At 33.1% G+C, this 22,676-nt stretch overlaps 1 protein-coding gene across 1 annotated transcript in view; it reads right to left on the bottom strand.

Annotated features, from left to right (window-relative positions):
• Positions 1-16,980: 16,980 nt before the first annotated feature.
• Positions 16,981-22,676, bottom strand: part of LOC124171715 (protein tweety-2) — a 124,110-nt gene continuing 118,414 nt past the window's right edge. Inside the window, exon 11 of the mRNA XM_046551015.1 lies at positions 16,981-21,164. Coding sequence (XP_046406971.1) covers positions 20,888-21,164 — 277 coding nt within the window. The 3' untranslated portion in view covers positions 16,981-20,887. The remainder of the gene's footprint in view (positions 21,165-22,676) is intronic.

Below are 22,676 nucleotides of genomic sequence, written 5' to 3' on the forward strand. Positions count from 1 at the left end.
TAGAAAAATGTAAAAATATTGCCAACAAAATAATTTTAAAGTGAATGAATGAAATGAAGTGCGATTAAATGATTCGGTCCAAACCCTCTCGTTAATAAGACATTTTCAATGTGCTGAATATAACCACACAAAACATTATTCAGATGTTATCTGGTTGCCAACAAAAGTTAAAACGGGATATAATCAAAATTAGGTTTTAAACTTATTAGAAAAGTGTATTAAATATGCCAACAAAATAATTTTAAGTGCATGAATAAAATCAAATGAGATAAAATGATTTGGCAACAAGTTCTCTCGTAAACAAGGTATTTTAAATCTGCTGAGCATAACCGCAAAATATTTTCAGACGTTTAATTATTGCCAATAAATTTAAAAAAAGGTAATGTTCAAAATTAACTTCAAAAAGTAATAGATAAAAGTAAAACTGTTTGCCAACAAAATAATATCATAGTGCATAAATAAAATAAAATGCGATAAAATGATTCGGCACCGAATTCTCTCCTCAATAATACATTTTAAAATGTGCTGAATATACCGCGATATAATTTTCAGACGTAATGTCATTGCAAAAATAAGTTTAAAAAAGGCAATCTTGAAAATTTACTTTCAATTTTGATAGAAAACTGTAAAAATTTTGCCAAATACACATTTTTAAAGTCCATGAATAAAATACAAACAATAAAATGATTCGGCACTAAATTCGCTCGATAACAACATATTTTAAATGTGCTGAGCGTAACCGCAAAATATTTTCAGATGTTTACTTATTTTTAGCAAAATTTAAAAAAAGGCAAGGTTCAAAATTAACTTCAAAAATTAATAGATTAATGTAAAACTGTTGCAAACAAAATAATAGTAAAGTGCATTAATAAAATAAAATGCGATAAAATGATTCGGCACAAAAATCTCTCTTTTAAAGGAAATTTTAAATGTGCTCAATATAACCGCGATATAATTTTCAGACGTTATATTACTGCCAAAATAAGTTTAAAAAAAGGAAATGTTCAAAATTAACTTTAAAAATTAAAAGATAAATGTACGAAAAAATATTGCCAGCAAAATAATTTTAAAGTGCATGAATAAAATAAAATGATATAAATTGATTCAACACCAAATTCTCTCGTTAATAAGACATTTTAAGCGTGGTGATTATAACGCGAAATAATTATACAGACGTTATATTATTGCCAAAAAAATTTTAAAAAAGGCAATGTTCTAAATTACCTTTCAAAATCAATAGAATGATATTGGCAACAAAACAATTTTGAAGAGCATGTATAAAAAAAAGGCGATAAAATAATTTGGCATCAAATTCTCTCGTTAATAAATCAATTTAAATGTGTATCGAGCAAAGGGAGTCATTAGATTATTGCTGTCCAAGTGCACTGTATGAATTCAATTTCCGTAGCCACAGTATTGATGCTTCTGTGTGCAACTATCAAGGTTACCATTTTATCACCCATAAATTTAAATGCAACAGCAGTAATTGCAAGATTTGACAATAATTTAATAATTACAATTATTAATTTCATAATTACCAATATTAACAATTTTAGTGAGTTCAGCGTTGTATTTTATGATATGAAAAAATTATTAGCGAAAAGTCGAATCCAAGGAAAGTCGATCTCTTCTTACTCCCAAAAAAATTGATTATTTGGGGCGCCCATCTTTCACAAATATGACCTCCGTATTTAAGGATTGTACCATTAAAATTTCGTTCATCTCCCATTAATGGAATCGTATTGAGGATGATTTCAGTTTTTTCCTCTTGCACACTTCGATCGATAATAACCTCGACTCTAATCATTCGATCCACTTGATTTAACTTTTGTCCGATAAAACACGTTAACAATGGTTTTATATATGACTTTAATATTCATACCTTCCTTTAAAAAAAAGTTACTAGCGAATGAAGCGTAAATAAGGAGATTGGCATCGATATACTTCGCACGTGAATCGATAGAGAGAAATGGCCATCATTGCAAAAGTCGACCTTTTTCATGTAAGTATTACCCTGAAAATTTCATTCATCTAGCTTGAATGGTTGCTAAGATATTCAAGATTGTATGCTCCACAAAAAAATGGCGGCAGTAATTTTTCACGTGCAGGATATTTTTCGAAATTTAATAATGAATTAACGAAGAGGGCAAGGGGGAAAGTAGGGTAAGGTAGGGTAGGGTTAAGGTGCGAAGTACACTAAACCGTTTTTACGGAGATTCCAAATTTTAATATGGCACATGTTTCAAAGCCGAAATCCGAGTTTGAAAATTCGCCCATCACGACAATGAAAAATCGAAATCGTTTATTCCTCGGAAACGTTTCGACGTACGAAATTCCAAGATAGCCAAAAAATCAACCAAAAAATCCTACACCTTATATTGTAAGGAATTTGTCGTACAGTTATAGCAAGTTGGTCAAAAACATTCTTTAAATTTTCCCATAAGAAAAGCATTCGAAACGTTGAAAAAATCTTAAAAATTACTAAACATCAATTAATCGCAATGACAACCATACAAAATATCAACCAAAATATCAAGTTTATATGCATTGAATATCATGTTCCTCAAATATGTTTTAAAGTACAAAAGAAAAGCGAAAACGTATTAGTCCCATAAGGCTCCCATGTTAATTCAAGTCGATATATCTGGAAAAGTAATTGACTTTTCAAAGTTTTGAGATTTTTCCTCCCGATGATTTTTTTTTTTACTTTTCGTGCAATAACCCAAATACCCACGCCTATAACCATTTGGGCTGTGAATTTTGATGAATCAGTCAGTCACTCAATCGAATTGCCGGTATATGATGATTATATATTGCCAAAAAAAAAATTTTAAGGTGCATGAATAAAATTAAATGCGGTAAAACGATTCGGCACAAAATTCTTCCCTTTATAAGACATTTAAAATACGCTGAATATAACCGAGAAATAAATATATAGACGTTATATTACTGCCAACAAAAGCTAAAAAAGGCATGTTTAAGATTAACTTTAATAATTAATAGAAAAAGGTAAAAAATATTGCCAACAAAATTATTTTAAATTTCAAGAATAAAATAAAAAGCGATAAAATGGTTTGGCACCAAATTTTCTCGTATAAAAAGATATTTAAAATGTGATGAATATTACAGCAAAATAATTATTCAGACGTTATATTATTGATCAAATTTAAGGCAGTGATCAAATTTACCTTTAAAACTTAACACAAAAATGTAAAAATTGTGCCAACAAATTAATTTAAAGTGCATGAATCAAGTATAACGCGATACAAATTAGGAAATAATAAATACATGAGAAAAATACTATGGCAGATACAATGATAATGATGATAATTACCATTATTTGTACCATTGACCTCTATAACACATATGTATTTGATGGATGAAACGGTAATGAAATAGATAATATTGGTTAATAATAATAATACCTAAATATTATATGTATTGGAAATAAATTTAGAAAATTAAATTTTGCTCTGCGCATTTTTAGGCTGTACTGAAAAATACATTAAAAAGCCTATAGAGTAGTAAAAATTGATGCCCACAAAACAATTGTCAAAAGAAAATTTATAATGTGTTGCGAAAAAATGATACTCACAAGAAAGACTTAAATATTTATGTACTCTATATACTAGTGGCAAAAAGCAATTTGAAAGTACATGAATTAAAATGCAAAAAAATTATCCAGAAATAAATTTTCCTGCAAACAACACATTTAAAATGAGCTGAATAATACTGCAAAGCATCTACATGCCAAAAAATAACTAAAGCCAACCAAAAAATTTTAAAATGCTCGAAAGAAAAGGTGAAAGATGATACAGAAGTAAATTTTTGACTCAATGTAATGAATAGAACCACGAAAAGACAATACAAACAAAAATTATCAAAAACAAAACATTTTAAAAATGTATTATAAAAAATGCTAAAAGATGTTAAAGAATTAATTTTAATGACAGTTACACAATTAGAATGTGATGATTATAGCTTCGAAATGATAATAGAAAAGTAGAAACATATTCTTTCAAAATTATTTTCAAAATGCAAGAAAAGTTGGAACAAAATATTTGTAAGTTGCAAGAATAATATCAATTGTCATACGATGTTCTTGTCAGCAACACATTTTAAATATACTGAACCAAACTGCGAAATTGATGAACAAAATAAAAAAATATAGAAAAAACATTATCAGTGTATTCAGACGTAAATTTTCTCTTCAATAACATATTTCGAATGTGCTGAATAAAATTGCGAATAGAAAGCTGTAAAAATATTGCCAACAAAATAATTATAAATAGCATGAAAAAAAAAGAAATTGCGATAACATGATTTGGTATCAAATTATCTCGTTATTAAGCCATTTAAATTTGATAAATATACCATGAAATAATTATTCAGACGCTAAATTATAACCAACAAACATTAAAAAAGGTAATGTTCAAAATTAACATTAAAAATTAATAGAAAAATGTAAAAAAGTATTGCCAACTAATAAATTTTAAATTGCATTAATAAAATAAAAAGCGATAAAATGATATGGCACCAAATTCTCCCGTTAACCAGACATTGCAACGTGCATAGCCTAACTGAAAAATATTTTCAGACGATAAATTATTGCCAAGAAAATAATTTTTAGTTAACAAAATAAGTTCAGGAATACGATAAAATGCAATAAAATGATTCAACACCAAATTCTCTCGTTAATAAGACATTTTGATGTGCTAATATACAGAAAAAAAATATACAGACGTTTTATCATTACCAACAAGCATTTAAAAAAGGTATGTTTATAAATTAACTTTCAAAATTAATAGAAAAATGTAAAAAAATATTGCCAGCAAAATAATTTTTAAGTGCATGAATAAAATAAAAACGATAAAATGATTCGGCACTAAATTCGCTCGTAAACAACACATTTTAAATGTGCTGAGCGTAAATGCAAAATATTTTCAGACGTTTAATTATTTTCAGCAAAATTTAAAAAAAGGTAATATTCAAAATTAACTTTAAAATTAATAGATAAATGTAAAACTGTTGCAAACAAAATAATATTACAGTGCATGAATAAAATAAAATGCTATGAAATGATTCGGTACCAAAATCTCTCTTTCAAAGGACATTTTAATTGTGCTGAATATAATCGTGACATATTTTTCAGACGTTATATTAATGCCAAAATAAGTTTAAAAAAGGTAATGTTCAAAATTAACTTTAAAATTTTAACCTCGTTTATATGCATTGAATATCATGTTCCTCAAATATGTATTAAAGTACAAAAGAAAAGCGAAAACGTTTTAGTCCCATAAGGCTCCCATGTTAATTCAAGTCGATATATCTGGAAAACAAAAATTACATATTCGGTCCCAAATTCTCCCGTTTAAAAAACATTTTAAATTTGCTGTATATAACCGCGAAATATTAATTATTCAGATGTTATATTATTGCCAACAAAAGTTAAAAAAAAGGCAATGTTCAAAATAACTTTTAAATAAAAAAAATGTAAAATATGTTGCCAACAAAATAATTTTAAGGTGCATGAATACCATAAAATGATATAAAATGATTCGACACAAAATTCTCTAGTTTATAACTCACTTTCAATGTTCTTAATATAATCATTAAATAATTATTCAGACGTTATATTAATATAAACAAAGGTTATGAAAAGGTAATACTCAAAATTAACTTTATAAATTAACAGAAAAATACAATAAAAAATGCCAACAAAATAATTTTAAATAGAATGAATAAAATAAAATGCGACAACACGATTCCGCACCAAATTCTCTGGTTAAAATGACATTTTAAGTTTACTGAATATAACCGCCTAATAATTATTTAGACGTTATATTATTGCCAAATAAAGTTTAAAAAATTCAATGTTCAAATTAACTTTAAAAATTAATAAAAAAATGTAACAAAAATATGCCAACAAAAGAATTTAAAAGTGTATGAACCAAATAAAATGTAATAAAAAGATTCGGCACAAAATTCTCTCTTTAATAAGTCATTTTAAATGTGCTGAACATAACCACCAAAAAAAAATTATTAAGCCGTTATATGTTTGCCAAAAAAAAGGCAATGTTCAGAATAAACTTTAAAAATTAATAGATGAATGTAGAACTGTTGCCAACAAAGTATAATTAATATGCATAAATAATATAAAATGCAATATCATGATTCGGCACAGAATTCTCTCGTTAATAAAACATTTTAAATGTGCTGAATATAAACTAGATATATTTTCAGACGTTTTATTATTGCCAAATAAGTTTAAAAAAAGGTAATACATATTCAAAATTTCTTTCAAATTTCATAGAAAAATTTGTAAAAATGTTGCCAAAAATATAATTTTAAATTGCATGAAAAAAATAAAATGATATAAAATGATTCGACACCAAATTCTCTCGTTAATGAGACATTTTAAATGTGCTGAATATAACGTAAAATAATCATACAGACGCAATATTATACCAACAAAATTAAAAAAAAAAAGCAATGTTCAAATTATTCAGACGTTATACAATTGACAACAAAAGTAAAAAAGGCAATGTTCAAAATTAACTTAATTAATAGAAAAATGTTTTTAAAAAATTGCGGACATAATAATTTCAAAGTGCATGAATAAAATCAAATGAGATAAAATGATTTGGCACCAAATTCTCTCGTAAACAAGATATTTTAAATGTGCTGAGAATAATCGCAAAATATTTTCAGACGTTTAATTATTGCCAACGAAAGTTAAAAAAGGGCAATGCTCAAAATTAACTTTAAAGTTAATTGATAAATGTAGAACTGCAGCCAATAAAGAAATTACAAAAAGAATAAATAAAATAATTGCGATAAAATGATTCGGCACCGAATTCTCTCGTTAATAAGACATTTTAAATGTGCTGAATATAATCGTGACATATTTTTCAGACGATATATTATTGCCAAAATAAGTAAAAAAGCAATGTTCAAATTTAACATTATTTAACAATTATTACGTAAATGTAAAAAATATAGCCAACAAAATAATTTTAAAATGCATAAATTAAGTAATATGCGATTAAATGATTTGGTACCAAATTCTTTCGTTAATAAGACATTTTAAATGTGCTGAATATAAAATCAAAATAACTATTCAGAAGTTATATTATTACAAACAGAAGTTTAGAAAAAGGTATTGTTCAATATTAACTTTAAGAATTAATAGGAAAATGTAAAAAATATTGCCATCAAAATTAATTTTAAATTGAATGAAAAAGAACACGATAAAATAAGTCGGCAGTAAATTCTCTCTTTAATAAGACATTTTAAATTTGCTGAATATAACCGCGAAATAATTATTCAGACGTTATATTATTACAGACAAAAGTTCAAAAAGAGGAATTGTTCAAAATTAAGTTTTAAAATTAATAAAAACATGTAAAAAATATTGCCAGCAAAATAATTTTAGAGTGCATGAATAAAATAAAGTGATATATAATGGTACTGAAACAGAAAACTGTATAAAAAAATATTGCCAACAAAAGAATTTAAAAGTGTATGAATAGAATAAAATATGAATAAATATTTTATATTAAATGGAAAGAAAACTAATGAATATAGGAGTAAGAACCTATTACTATAGAATTAATAATTATTATTAACAGTAATGCTAAATGTAGATGAAAAAAATAAAAATGGGACACAAATGAAAATTATCTTTACGTTAAAACTTTTTAAGTTTATAAATAAAACTGTGGAATGACGATAAAGATGTAAAGTTATCGACAACAATAGATTTTTGAACTGCAGGAATAAAAACCTAAACGATAATATGAAATTATTTTTACTTGTCAGCATCAAAAATCCGATTGTGGTAAATAAAACTGAAAAAACATAATGGAGAAGTAAAGATTATTGCCCTCAAAAAATTTTGACAGCAAACGATAAACAATTCGAAATGATAATAGAGAACATTTTTGGCCGAATGTGCTAGAATGTAGAATGTGCTACTTAAGCTAACTCCGAAAAGGGTAAGGAGCAGGAAAAATTGATGCCAAAAAATCATTTTTGTTATTTGCACCGATTAAAATTCGGAATAATGATATAGAAGAAAAATTTACTTTTCAGTAACACTTTTAGAATGTGCTGAACAATACTTCGGAATAACGATACTGAAATAAAATTTACTTCCCACGAAGCAATGTGCCCATGAATGAAAATGCGATAAGATTATTTAAAAGTAGGTTTTCCTGTCAACAATGTGTAATCATGATACAGAAGTACACTTATCTTGTCAATAATGCATTTTCAAATTGCTAGACTGTTATAACTGAACTATATAACTAACTAGATATAACTGTCGAATGACTATACAGAAAAATTATCATTGGCTGCGAAAAATAGCATCAAATTGCATCATTAAAATTATGAAATAATGATAGAATTTTTTACAATAAAACATTTAAAAAATAAAAATTGGAAAAAATATGTAGAAGTAACATTTCTTGTCAATAACACGTTATAATGTGCTGCATAAAACGTGGAAATGACCATATTGAAATTAAAATAATTGTAAACATTTTTAAATAGCAAGAATTCAACTCTAAATCATAATACAGAAGTAAATTAACTCGCGAATAACACATTTAGAATGTTCTGAATAAAAATTCGATATCACTATTGAGAAGTGAAATTATTTCCAGCATAACATTTTGAAAGTGCACAATTTAAAATGCAGAATTATGGCAGAGAAGCATAACAAAAAACAAAACAACAAAACATTTTGGATGTGCATAAATATAAATGTCATATAATACAGAAGAAAAATGTTTTTAATGTAACGTTTTATTTTAATAAATTTAATTGTTATAACGTAAAATATATAAATAAACTTTCTTTCAATTTTCTCGTCCATTATACATTTTGAATTTTGAGTAAAACTGCAAAATGACAATGCAGATGTTAAAAATGCCAGATTATAAATGCAAAATGATGATTGAAATAGTAAATTTTATCGTCAGTATTACATTTAGAATGTGATTGATAACACTGCAAATGATTAGAATGAACTAATTATGACAAAAAGGTGATGCCGAAGTTAACCTCCTTCGTAATTACATTTTAATAATACACCGAATAAAAATTTGAGATGACTTTAAGGAAATAAAAATTATAGCCGACAAAAAAATTTCTTAGAATACTATATTGACAATACAGAAATAAATAATTAAATGCCGACGAAGCATTTTAAATGTGCATGAATGACATTGCAAAATAAAGGCAAAGAGGTAAATTTTCTTTCCAATAACAAACGAAAATGCAAAATCGTGATGCAGAACTTTCCTGTCAATAACAAATTAAGAATGCGCTCAATATGTCTCCGAAATGACTATTCAGAGGTGCAAATCATCGCCAGAAAAACATTTAAAAAGTGCATAATTTATAATGCAAACTGGCCATAGAGTGGTAATTTTCTTGCAAATGACACATTAAGATTTAAGTGAATAAAACTGGGGAATGACTATAGAGAGTAGTAAAAAAATTTTCCAACAAAGTTTTTTGAAATCACGAGCATAAAATCAAAATGATGATGAGGAAGTCAGTTCTCTTATCAATACCATACAATAAAATGTGCTGGATAAAAATTGAAATAACACCAGGGAGAGATAAAAATTTTTGATGATACAGAAATAAATTTACTTGAGATAAAAAATTAAACAATCCCGAAAATCACTGGAATTTCTAAATTTGCAATTACGTGAAGTATGCACTCGGTAGAGGTCGAGGAACTGCGAATAATGCCCGCGAAGCCACGTAGAAACCTTTCGAAGCCGGTCGTGGCACATTCAAGGGTCCTCCCCCTCACATCAAAGGTCCCTCCCCCCGGCGAAGCCAGCCCCGAGGACTTTGGGGTAGGATAACTCTTATAAAAATTGTTTGAGCACCCACAAAATTAGACGGCGATGCCGGATGCGAGGATTCTAAGAGGCGTAGCCCCATAGCGAGTGCCGCGAGTAGCTCATAGGTACATAATAGATGGAAAGTATGGATGTAGTGCCTTCAAGACATTTGTCCACCCAAATTGAAAATTTAGCATTGGACTTGATGCCTTTGTGCTTTCAGTCTAAAAGCCTTTTTTGTGTCAAGTAGAGCAATGCTTTTTCATATGATGACAACGCATTTTCATTTAATAATTCATCTTTTATACAGTTTCCCTTTGTAATCAACTAGCAGGCCACCCAGCATTGCTCGGGAAGGATAGTAGGTACCAGCGCCGTACCCATGGGGAGGGGTCGGATGGGTCCGGCCTTCCCTCCTTTCCCCCCGAAATATAAAAACAAAATTACTTTTCTTCATAACAGAAAACAAAATTTTGAAAAATCACGAATTTACACAATATTTCTTTAACAAATTATTTTCCGATTGTGAAAAGTTTTAAAATTGGTTTAAACCCTCTCCTAGGTAGGTACCCTACAGTGGCGGCTCGCGAGTCAAATGCTCGGGGGGGGCACACTTCACGGGGAGGTCAAAATTTTTAATATTTTGTGCATTTTACTGACTTTTGAAGGCTATCTAAGTATCGAATTTCTTTAATTTAAAATAATATAATTTAAATATTTATAATAATAAATTTAAACCAAAACAAGGTCTTCTGCAACACTGCAGCAACAAGTACACGCCAGATTATGATGCTGCCAGCCGTAGCGGCGACGTCAACTCACTAGATACGTCGCTCTGCGCATGCTCGGGCGGCGTCCCAAGACTTCCTGATAAGGCGCAAGCTTAGACGCGTCATAGCATCAGCGCCCCCACCACTACCACTCTTCATGTAACTGCATGGCAATGCATTGGGACGTTCTGGCCAGTGCCCTGCAGCTACAAATGCGAACTTCTCGCGCTATTTTAGAGTGTTTTCCTACATTTTTGATGCATGGGATTAAAAAAAACACTTTGGTTAATTAGATGTATAATTATAATCGAATGGCTGTTTATTTTTTTTTCCTTTTTCAAATCTTTGGAAGGGGCGGCGTCCCAGAGTCCTTATGGGCAAGCCGCCACTGGTGCCTTTGTTTTTCAAAAATTTTCCCCCTGGTTTTGGACCACCCCCAAACGAAATTCCTGGCTACTACCCAAGGGAGTGGGAAACTTGGGATTAATGGTCACATGGCAGGATTTTTAGGCCAAGGAACAATTGGTCATTATGTGTGTCTGTACGTAAGTAGGCCAAATACGTTGTGTGAATACACAAGCAAGGAAAAAGATTTGCAACAAGAGGATTATTAGTTACTAGTAAAAGCACAATCCTTTGAGTTATGTTTTCCATTTGGGTGTGTCAAGAGGAGTGCTTACTTAACAGGATATCCAACCACAGAAGTTGTATGTCGTGACGTAACAAAGGTTAATGAGATAACGATGCTAGCGATGCATCGGACACAGCCAGAAGTTGCACTACGGGCTTTGAGAGCATGAGATATGCACAAACTTTGGTTTTAATCCGTGCCATCGTATGGAAATGCATAGTGGACAAACAGACATCCTCTTTTAAGAATATAGAGGGAGTGGTGGAAAAGTGGAAACCCTGTTTTAAATTATGTTATAACTACATAGTTTGTTTTCTAATGGAATTTTTCTAAATTCATGAAAGAAACTCACATAGATACCACCCTTTATAACCACTATTGGTTTTATGCTAATTTTATCGTTTACTTCGTAAAAATAACTGTAAATTATAAATTTGCACTTTGAATAGATTTTCAAAATGTGCTGGTAATGTGGAAACGTTTGTATTCTGGCTATACTACTATAGCAAAGTGAAATATCAGATCATCTAATTATTCATTGAAAATTCAATGCAAAGGCTTAAAAAAAATAGCAATTTTCAATAAAATGTTCACTTGCCAAAGTCACAAATGTAGTTCTCATTTCCACAACTGGAGCACAAAGTATACTCTTCTTTTCTCTTACGGAAACAATCGCTTTTATCATAGATTGGACATCCCAATTTTTCCATTTACACTTGGGCTTGGGGCCAATAATCTTCATCGGCTTCTGTAACTGGCAGAAAGGTGATATAGCAGACGGAACACATTTAGGCGAGGGAAATGTGGTAACTTTTCCACATTAACCCCAGTGTTGTGCTTCCACATTACCAGCATCGGCATATCGAACTATGAAGCTAAAACTATGCTACATTTTCCAGCTAGTAGATTGCTTAATTACACCAGTTTGTAGCATGTTCTATGCTTAACAATAACTTTTATAGCACTAAGAAATAGCTTGGTGGACGAGGTGATTAAATTGAATTTAAAAACTTACCTCATAAGTTTTACGAGTGAAGGGAAACTTGGAACAAGTATTTCACAGACAATAAACCATGAGTTGACTGTCACCGCTCCTACAGGCTTACTAAAGAAGCAGGCCAAGAAGTTGATGCGGTCACCGCTAGCCTAGAGTACCTCCCAAGCCCTAAAGATTATGCTTCCACATTACCAACAAGATTTCCACATTTGCACCAGTCCCTCTAATAAATAAATATATATGTACTTGAAATCCTAGAGTGCTACAAAAAAAGGTACTTAGCATTTTCTTTCAGATTTTTTGGCATCAGTATATAGGGCAAACAATTCATAATAACGTCCTAAATATATCACAAGTGAAATCTTCATGACATTATATCAAAGGATGTCACTATGCTGATGTAGCAGCCGACAGCATTTCCAAACGACAACCATTAGCAGATTCTCTTCATCATTTTAAAGTAAAGAAAATGATAACAACAAACCAAATACCTCAATGAGAATGTACAATTTATTTTCAGTCTATGTAAAATGAAATTTACATTTTGAAGGGATGAACACAAAATCTAGTGGCCATTTTCGTTTAAATAATATAAATTCACATGTAAAATCTGACAGACTTCTTCAATATAATAGTGTAAATGAATATCAATAGTACAATAATACGATTCTCTAGGGAAATTCTGTATCAAAATTCTCTTCTTCGTCCAGGAAATAAATGGTTATCTGGATTTGCGACAAGAGCCCAAAAGAATTTAAGAGCTGAGTTCACTGACAGTGTGTCGGCGCAGTGCGCTTGGAGTTCTTGTCGACGACTACCCTACGCAGGAGGAGTCACAATTAATGAATTGGGGTCAATGTGCATCCGACGTCGCCGTCTCACTCGATCAGCCCACAACAACACAGCTCGCACACTTGTAAGGGGGAAAGTCACACACCAAGCAAAGCAGACAAGCACTCCCCCACTGTTTATTTGTTCGTGCCAATCGTCCAACCATTGAAACTTGCAGCGTAACCATGTCTATCGCTGTCCATTCCACTGAACACTTGCAGTTTGGCATGAATTCCCTGGAAATTTTTAACACTGATTCAAGACAATTCCTAGTAGGCCACATAACAGACATTTAACAGGGACTCGAAAGTAATTCCTGATTATTGTAACTGAGCTCCCATTTCGAATCCAAACACAAACATTTAACAATTATTCTCGGTGAATCTCTGAATAAAAAATTGAGCATTGGTCAAATTGTATAAATCATCATCTTTAGAGCATTCATTACAAATCTTAAGAAAAATGAAAGTAACAACCAATTTCAAATATAAGTTATCATACATAATTTAAAAATGCCACAAATAAATATGTACCAAAATTATATCAACAAGAATTGCTCCAAAAAATGACTCTGTTGTACGCTTACATGTTACTCAGTTCATATCACACTTATTCACATAAACACTTATGCACGGATGGGAAGGTTTAAAATCACACGGAATTTGAGTTGCAATACTGATTTGGCACTGAAGAGGGGTCGCTCCCCTTCCAAACAGACTTCCTACCTGGTACAACAAATTCCAATCAAATTACACGAAAAAGCTGTCAGCAGAATGACTAGTTTTAAGATATAAATGTGATATCAGCTCATAATTAATATGTACTAACTCACGCCTTTGCTCACATTCCTCCCATTATTTCATGCTCAGAATCACAGTTCTCAAATAAGTGACTGTGATCACAATATACAGTGATTCACATACTTTATTTACAATTTAATAAATAACTACTAAATGGAATATACATATTTATAATTTTGTTAGTAAGGCAGCACTAACAGGTTTCAATAATCAATATCAAAAAATGTCCTTCTTAAAGGTGAAATATGCGAGGATACCAATAAAAACAGTTCAGAATTTACAAATTGCAAAGATGGAGAACACTCATAGAATTATTTCATTACATTTAACACATAATTCCAGATGTGAGGAGCCTTTTGCTAATGAAAATTCTTTCCTTAACAAACATATACAAAAGTAATTGGTCAACTTTATAGCACAACAGAAAATGAAGTCATCTTGATCCCACATTTTCCAAACACATATCATATTCATCGACTATATTCAGATTCAATATCCACAGGGCAAATTAAGCGTCTCATGGTGCAAAATTTGTCAAGATCTTCATAAAAGTGAAGAATACCACAGTTACAAATGCCACACTGTTAGACTGCTGAAAAGAAGTCCGTTCCCCATCACGCATGAATTATTAATACACTCAGAATAAGAATCATATTTCTTCAATTCCATGTCCACTGAAATATTTCAGAAACCATGCCAAACAGATATACATTCAATATATCTCTAATTTGTACTTGTAATTGGCCTGAGAATTCATCATCATCAATATAAAATGCTTTGGAATAGCTGACTTCATTGTTTAACATACTAAGAAAAATCAGTATCATCTAGTAAAAAAATGAGCAAAAAATATCTGGACTCGGGTGTTGCTACCAATGTGCTTCCTTCCTTGAGTCAATCGTTTGATAGTCAAATATTCACCTTTTAATATAAATAAAGTGATACGCACACAAGTGAGACTACAATAAACCTAATAATTGAACATAACGCCTCTACTGGTGACAGAATCTGTGGGTCGCTTGAAACACGCTAAAGAATTAATAACAAGGTCTTTGAATTTACCCAAGCAGCAGCATGGCATACATATTACTGATACCTTATCTCTATACACTTATTAGTCATAAAGAGATTCCTGGTATATCGATACACTATATCACTTATACATATTTTGAAAATGATAATATTTTTTTATCACTAAAGATCAAACACAGGCATCACCCGGTGATACCACTTAAATGCCAAATAGAAGAAAGTATTATCAAATTTTAGTATCAGAATTAATATCAAAATGATGCCATTTTTACACACCACTAACAGGATGTAGACGTGAAAGTGATATTGGTGATATAAAATTGATATATATTAGATATAAAAATCACTTAGGATGCTGCTTGGGTGCAGACAAAAAACTCACGGAGGTCGTAGAGAATGCTAAATTCTCAAAGAGCAGGTTGGAGGGACATATTCTACTACTGCTATTCAGCGACTTATTGGCATATGTCTCAAATGAAAAATTTTGATGAGCAAGTCGATGTTCAGGCATTTCCCCTTTCCAGATGCTATTGAGAACTCGAGGTGAGAATGGACCCAGCACAATGGATCTCAACAAGAGATCGCTCAAGTGCATATACATTATGCAATACGCACACTCATAGACATGATTAGATTCACACACAAAATAGGCATTTTTAACACGTTGCGTACGGATGGCGAGAATTCTCGTCATTTTTTTCCCGATCGTTCCGGACGGATGACGAAGATTCTCGTCATTTAGGCGCGTCAACCTAAACAATTTTAAAGTGCATGATACGTATTCGTTATTACATTTTCAGTTGTTGTTCGTTATTCATAATGAATTGATACATAATAACGTTGGATTGGGTAAAGTTATATTCTAAACATTAGCTTTTTAACCATGTTTAAACCAAAGGCATTACGCCCTAATAGGCACATATTTCCAATCTCAACAATTCCACCCAGAATTCCTAGGAATTTAAATACCCCAGTACGCAACGTGTTAAAACCCTCCCACCCACTTGCTTGAATGAGATTTTTTTGATTTCTTACACTTATTTCCTACAGTCCATAAAACCTCCTGGGTGACACACTACGAATGGATAATACCACATTATTTTTTGTTGTCATCCTTCAGAGGAATCGCAACCCTTGCTGAATTTAATTTAATTGATGCAACTTTGAAATTTCTTTTGAGGATGGCTCTGAGAATAAAGAATACCATCCACTCGACTCTTCTATCTTCCTTCCTTCACTAAAAGAGTGCCATCCCGTCTAAACGTAAACAATGCCACTCCTCTCATAACCCAACTTACTTTACGAATCAATGTATAACTACTAAATGGAATGTACAAACATATTCATCATTTTGTTAGCAAGGCAGCGCAAACATAATTCCGGACGTCAATAATCGATATTCATAAAATGTACCTCTAACAGGTGATTTATCCAAGGATACCAATTAAAACAGTTCAGGACATACCAGTTGCAAAGATAACAAAAAAACACTCATAGAATCGTGAATTTCATTTTCTGCCTAGGTAGGTAACCTTAACCATTCCCCTCGTGAAACATCAATTGCTTAGGTCCAGTGCATACATTGAAATTGCTTTAAGGCAGACTCGATTACCTTTTTCTGGAGAGTCAATATTTGCCCACTGTTAATCACAAGAAAAGTTATAGGGCTAGGAAAAGGCACCGTTGAATCCATTAAGTGCTTAGAAACAGCTGGAGAAACATTTTAGATTGAAAACCTGAGTTATTTTTGTGCAAATTAAAAACAATGGAGCAACTTTCCCCTCACTTTTGTGCACGCTCATTTGTTTATTTCAAGAACTCGGAAAGTGATAAAATTTATTGCGTATGGCTAGTATTTCTTTGAACAGTTGAGACAACATCATGAGGATCCTAGTAATGTTTATAAATTTACGCTGGAAATGGAATTGGGTTGCCCAGGTCCCAGTGAATGTGTGTTCACTATGTGTGCAAAGAAAAAAAGAGTGATTTTGAGTTTTGAACGGATGATCAAAAGCAAACAATGAGAGGCAATGGCTGGCCAGCCAGTTGGTCATTACATGGAATGGCACTTTAATGAGATATCTTATTAGAATCATAAAATGAAGCCAAATAGGCCAATGCGCAACAAAATATAACATGCTATAAGTTGATTTGATGCCAATAAGCGCCTTTTACAGGGCAAAGAAAATTTATTTATTAAAGCGCATGACTCCAAAAAAGTTCTGCAGTGAAGCTTCACCATGAAATTAAAGGCCCAAAATGGCCTGATCTTCAAATTGGCATATCCAGCAGTACCTGCCCAATTAGGTAGGTACTTCATCAAAGAAATTCCATGCACATACATGATTTTTGTCATGATGTGGTGTATATTGTTAGTACATATTGATTACATTAGACATTAGGCATATTTATCCGCTTAAGTTATTGGTGCACTATGCATTTTGCTGTTTACGGTAATACTCTCAACTGCAACGCATTTCTTTCTTATGTTTCTTCAAATCAAAGGATGATGTTGTCTGGAGAATTTTTAATGAGCAAAAACTGCAACGTGCACAAATAAATTAATTGGAAATTTGAGCAATGTCCAATTCCATCAACATGCAATTAGGCTTTATGATGCACCACACCACACTGCTATATCAGGCTATAAGATAAACAAGACTATTATTTGCTTTCAAATAATTAAAACGTGATTGCTAGGATGACACTTGATTGGTATACGATATGATTTGTTTGATGTGCTACAGGATTTTGTTTGGAAAAAAGAATTTTGCATTCACGTCTTGCACACGTCATGCTCAAGTTGCATGCGGAAAATCAACACAAAGAACTCTTAAACCATAGTCTGCAGTCTGAGCGAAACACCTACATCAAAACAGGAAATCTATGGAAGTGAAGGAATTCACTTGCTCACTGGGTAGCTGAGTGACCTGCAATGGATACAGCAACAACTAAATAGTCGGTAGAATAGCCAAAGCAAAGAGGGATCCTCAAACAGAAGAATCTTCCCACAGCTGAGAATACAAGAGTTGGAGCTTGGAAGCCATTGATTAAGGACTTACACTTGGAGAATGCCTCGTAATGGTTGTGAGGAATGGATATGAATGGCAGCAGAAGGCTGGAAGATTTCAAAATAAGGTGTTGTAGAAGAGTGATGAAGATGAAATGGATGTATGAGTAGTGTGGAAGTTAGAAGATAAATTGGAGATAAAAGAAATCTTTTGGAAACCTTTGCAAGAAGATGGGCCATCTATGTATAATGGCCACACCATAAGATGCGACAGTCTGATGAAAATAATCCTTGAAGATCAAGAGAAGGAGAAAAAGGCAACAGACAAGAGAGACAGAGCAAGGATGTAAAACAAGAATTGTCTAATAAACTTATTGTCTGTAGTGCCCATGTCAAACCAATCTTTTGATCATTAACTGTTGATGATGAATATACTTCCACACACAAATGACCCATGCAAAATTTCCCATCACCACGATATAAGCATACATCATTTTGCTATGTTTTAGTGTCCCAGAACAACTTATTTCATTGCGTTCAGCAGCAATTATTGACTACTTGGCAGTGCTAGGTAGGTACTCTTCATAAACTGAAATACTGGATCTACGTAGTATCAAAAAACATGCAGTCCACATCTATTCCAGTCATCAGATTGCCATTAAAAATGGAAACATTTCTTGGTGCCTTAGTTGTAGCAGCTATCATGTTAGTCTTCCAATGAGTGTGTAAATAGGTACTTGAAAACCCTCTGAGGGGCAGAGCAAATTTAAAAAGCCTTTCCAATTGAGACCCCTTCCCCAGGATTCCCCGACAAAGCAATTCAGTGAGGGGTTGGTCAACCTTCACCCGTGAATCACCAAGTCAAATTTTTTAGCGGGAATATATCCGTAAAAAAAGCATTTCATTCAGATACATGATTTTTCCATTTGATAGGAAACCAAATACAAAGGGAATCCTTAAATATTCACCCAGTGAGGCTAATTACGAGAAGGTGGTGACAATCCCCACGGATTGAGGCAGGGGGTCTCACAAAAGAAAAAGATGATAAGACTGGGTGTGCGTCGCACGCTCCCTGCATCCAAAGAAGAGCAGGGACCAAAAGAAGATATATGCTGGCTAAGTAATGGCCATTTTCAAATTCTCGGCATCAAACAGAAATCCAGGAAATGTTTAGAGATTTCAAGGACTCTAGGGCAATGTGATGCATCCATCAGGCTTTGAGTCAAAGACATTATGTAAGCCCATTGACGTTTAGATAGACAGTACATGCATACCAATAATGGCAACTCGGGTAAGAGCAAGAAATGACATGATCGGGAAATGCTACCTCACTGATTACTCACATAGCTTAACTCTAAAGTCATTTAAGGGGTGGTTTTCAATATTTCTTTGGCTTCAGATAAGTTTCCTAGAAATTTATCTGCAGATATTGAAGTAATAAGAATAACTAGATTAGGATGGCCAAACCAATGAAGTTGTGTAATGTAGATTAAAAAAAAAAAACTCAGTTATTCTTATTATTTCAAAATGGTAAGTCGTGTCCACAAAGTCACACCCGAGACAACAGAACTTATCTCCAGATATTAAAAATTTCATCAAACTCCATTTTACTAGGAATTTTAACTTATTGAGGTCCCCTTACCAATATTTTTCTACATGGTATTCCTCAAGCAATGAAAATGGAAGCAAGTCAGACAAATTCAGAATGTAGCATTGCTTATCAACAATAAAATTACCACGCACTCAGTACACGCTATAAATTAGTTTCAAATAGTCATAAGAGGGATTTAACTCATAAGTAAGAGTAAAAAGTTTTGGCTTAAATACAGTAAAGATGTCAAAACTGGACCTGTAAAGATATGCAAGAAAATAATCCCACATATTCAAGTGAATTTTTGGATAATTAAATCAAAAAAAGATCTTATTCATTGAATATGAGTTTGAAGTTTTATCAAAACCCAATAAACTAACGGTAGTGTACTCAACAATTATTGCAATCTCACTTTTTTGCACAAAAATTCTTGTATGCACACAGCCTTTAAGAACCCACAGTCACCAGTGATCAGGCAAATAAAGTCTGAAAGGCTACAAATAATATAGCTAGGACAGTTCTGTCCGATGCAGTGAACATTCAAAACGAAACCCAATCAAAATAGGCACTGCATTCCGACTGCATATGTAAATGCTGTTTATTCTCTTTGGATTCGATAACTTGTGTGGCCGTCCACCCACCGACTACTATTCGCTCCCCAACACTGCGCCCTCTCATCAGTTCGGAGGCAGTCCACAATGCAGTCAATTGATGCCACCTGCAATGCACCACCACACAAGACACACACTGTCGGACCGACCGCAACGGTAACTTGCAAGTGAGCAGCACATACACATCTTTCACCAACTCCCCCAAAATACTAATGCTATCGATAGCACGAAAAGAGGAATAAAGAGAGGCGCTACGAGACGATCAGAACCAACTACTATGTACTCGGTGGAAGACACTTTTCTCAAATGACTGTTGTGCTGTAAACACCTAACGTAATTGTCTATCTTCCTAGAGAGGCCTCGACCCCCTCCCAACTTTCTTTTGGAATGAGTGAGCTGGACTGCTACAAAAAACGACTGCGAACGGAGTCACAATCAGTTGATACAAAGATATAAATGGAATATCCAAAGGTTTGCAAATGGAACACATCTTTACTCAATGGTGGGAATGTTGGACCACTTTTAACAACCAGTACCAGGCGAGCCGACCAAATGGTTGGCCCCTGACAATTTCCTGATCAAGTGTTCGTGATGAAAGAGGAATGTGACTACATATTTGGTAACAAGGCATCTTCTCTCGAGCACAGGCAGCAGCAAGAGGAGACATCCACGCAACGCCACCCCACAATTGCTGGTGGGAACACTTTCACAGCTCACTGACTTTGTAGCCGGGCCGGTCCGGTTCCAGTCAGTAGAAGTCTGCCGACTCGAGCGTCTTGCACTGCTTGCTCAGAGTCGGGTACTGCCCATTGTTGGGTCCAAGCATGAGGGCTGCAGAGGGGCCAGCGGATGAGGAGGCGTGGGCGCCGTCGGAGGGCGCAAGAGGAGCAGAGGGGGCATGGGACCCCCCCCGCCCACCCCCCCTGGTCCCGGTCCCCCCGCCGCTCCCCCCCCCAGGTGGTGCGCGCTGGCTGCGCTCGCCGTGGTGGTGATGGTGGTGGGACTGCTTCGCCTCTCGGCCATCTCTGCGCGTTGCGCGCGCGGCAAAAGAAAAACAAACGCCACACGCACATTATTAATCAAGTACTCTCCCAAAACAAAGACAAGAAATGCATACATCCAAGCCACTTTTAACAAGCTGAAGTTAAGACATCTAACCAACTATTGGCATCAGTAGTTCAATCCTTGACTAGCTGTGTCATTATCAGAGTGATTCTTTTCGCGAGTAAAATTTGCATTCAGTTAAAATTGTAGGAATGAGTGCGCCAAGCATCAACTCTTCCCATTCCCTTTATAAGCCCTGTGTTCATTTATTACCAATTTTAACTTTAAAAACCATAATCTCGACATGTTGATGCCTAATTGTGATGTTCCCAATCATGAAACAAGAAATAACTCCCTAGCAACTTGAAAGCAAATAATTCTATGCATCTGAGGTTCTAACATTGCCTTCCAAGAGTTCAATAAATAGAAATAGATCTACACAGTAAAATCTTAAGAAATCATTTAAATCTAATAACCTTAAGAGAAGCCCATGCAAAAGTACAGAAGTGCTTACGTAAGATCGTTCATAACTCTGCAGTAACTGTCTAATCATATTCCCTTCACCATAATTGATTGTTTAAATACACATTATATCATCAAAAATACCTGGAAAATAGTGGGCCAAAAATTAATATTTTATTTATGTATTGAATGTTGGTGAGACCCAAAATACCCAAAAAGACCCAAAATTTTCACTAAATATTAGAAAATATAATAGCAAACTCGTCACAGGAAAAGGCCATCCATGTTCACAGATATATGCAGTTGGGTGCCTACACAGCATGCAAACATATTCAGAGAAGAAACGTCATGTACAAGGGATGTGCATTTCCATGACACCATCATCAACTGGCATATGTGTGCTTGGTTTGCAGAATACACCATGGTAAGCTGGTAAGCTAGCCAACATGACAAACGCACTTTGTTCACGGGTCAATGGATCAAGATAGAAACCAAATGTTTTCCCATATAACAAGGGGGATTTTCAAGTATGGCTAAATCCAACAAGTATCAAACTCCAGATCCTCATACAGTAATTCACCAAGTCAGAAAATATTGGCAACAATCCTAATCAACATGTGGCTCATCGATTTTTGTGTATGATCTTGTTACTAAAGCTTTTGTCGTGATAAACAGAAACAAATCTTAAATAAAAACTCAATGGAATAATGCATCATTAGATTGTAAAAACAAACCACAAGAATGTAACACTGAAATTGCATAAGTGTATCATCTTTAGTATTGCAGTTCGTTAGTTAGCAGTGAAAGAGATCTTCCATTACACTGGGTACTTGTACTATTTTGAATCTGAATTTGAATTCATCACTGCACACAAACCTATTTTGCTGCATACTTATTTTTAATAGTTACGGAATTGTAAGAACTCCACAATTGACTCTGTTATTTCCTCTAATTGGGTTTCCCTAAATTTTTATTCCAATCAATGAGCTGAGCAAGCAAATCATCACATCATTTACCTGTGGTGAACACAA

Source organism: Ischnura elegans, chromosome 1, assembly GCF_921293095.1.
Source record: "Ischnura elegans chromosome 1, ioIscEleg1.1, whole genome shotgun sequence".
NCBI classification, from domain to species: Eukaryota; Metazoa; Arthropoda; class Insecta; order Odonata; family Coenagrionidae; genus Ischnura; species Ischnura elegans.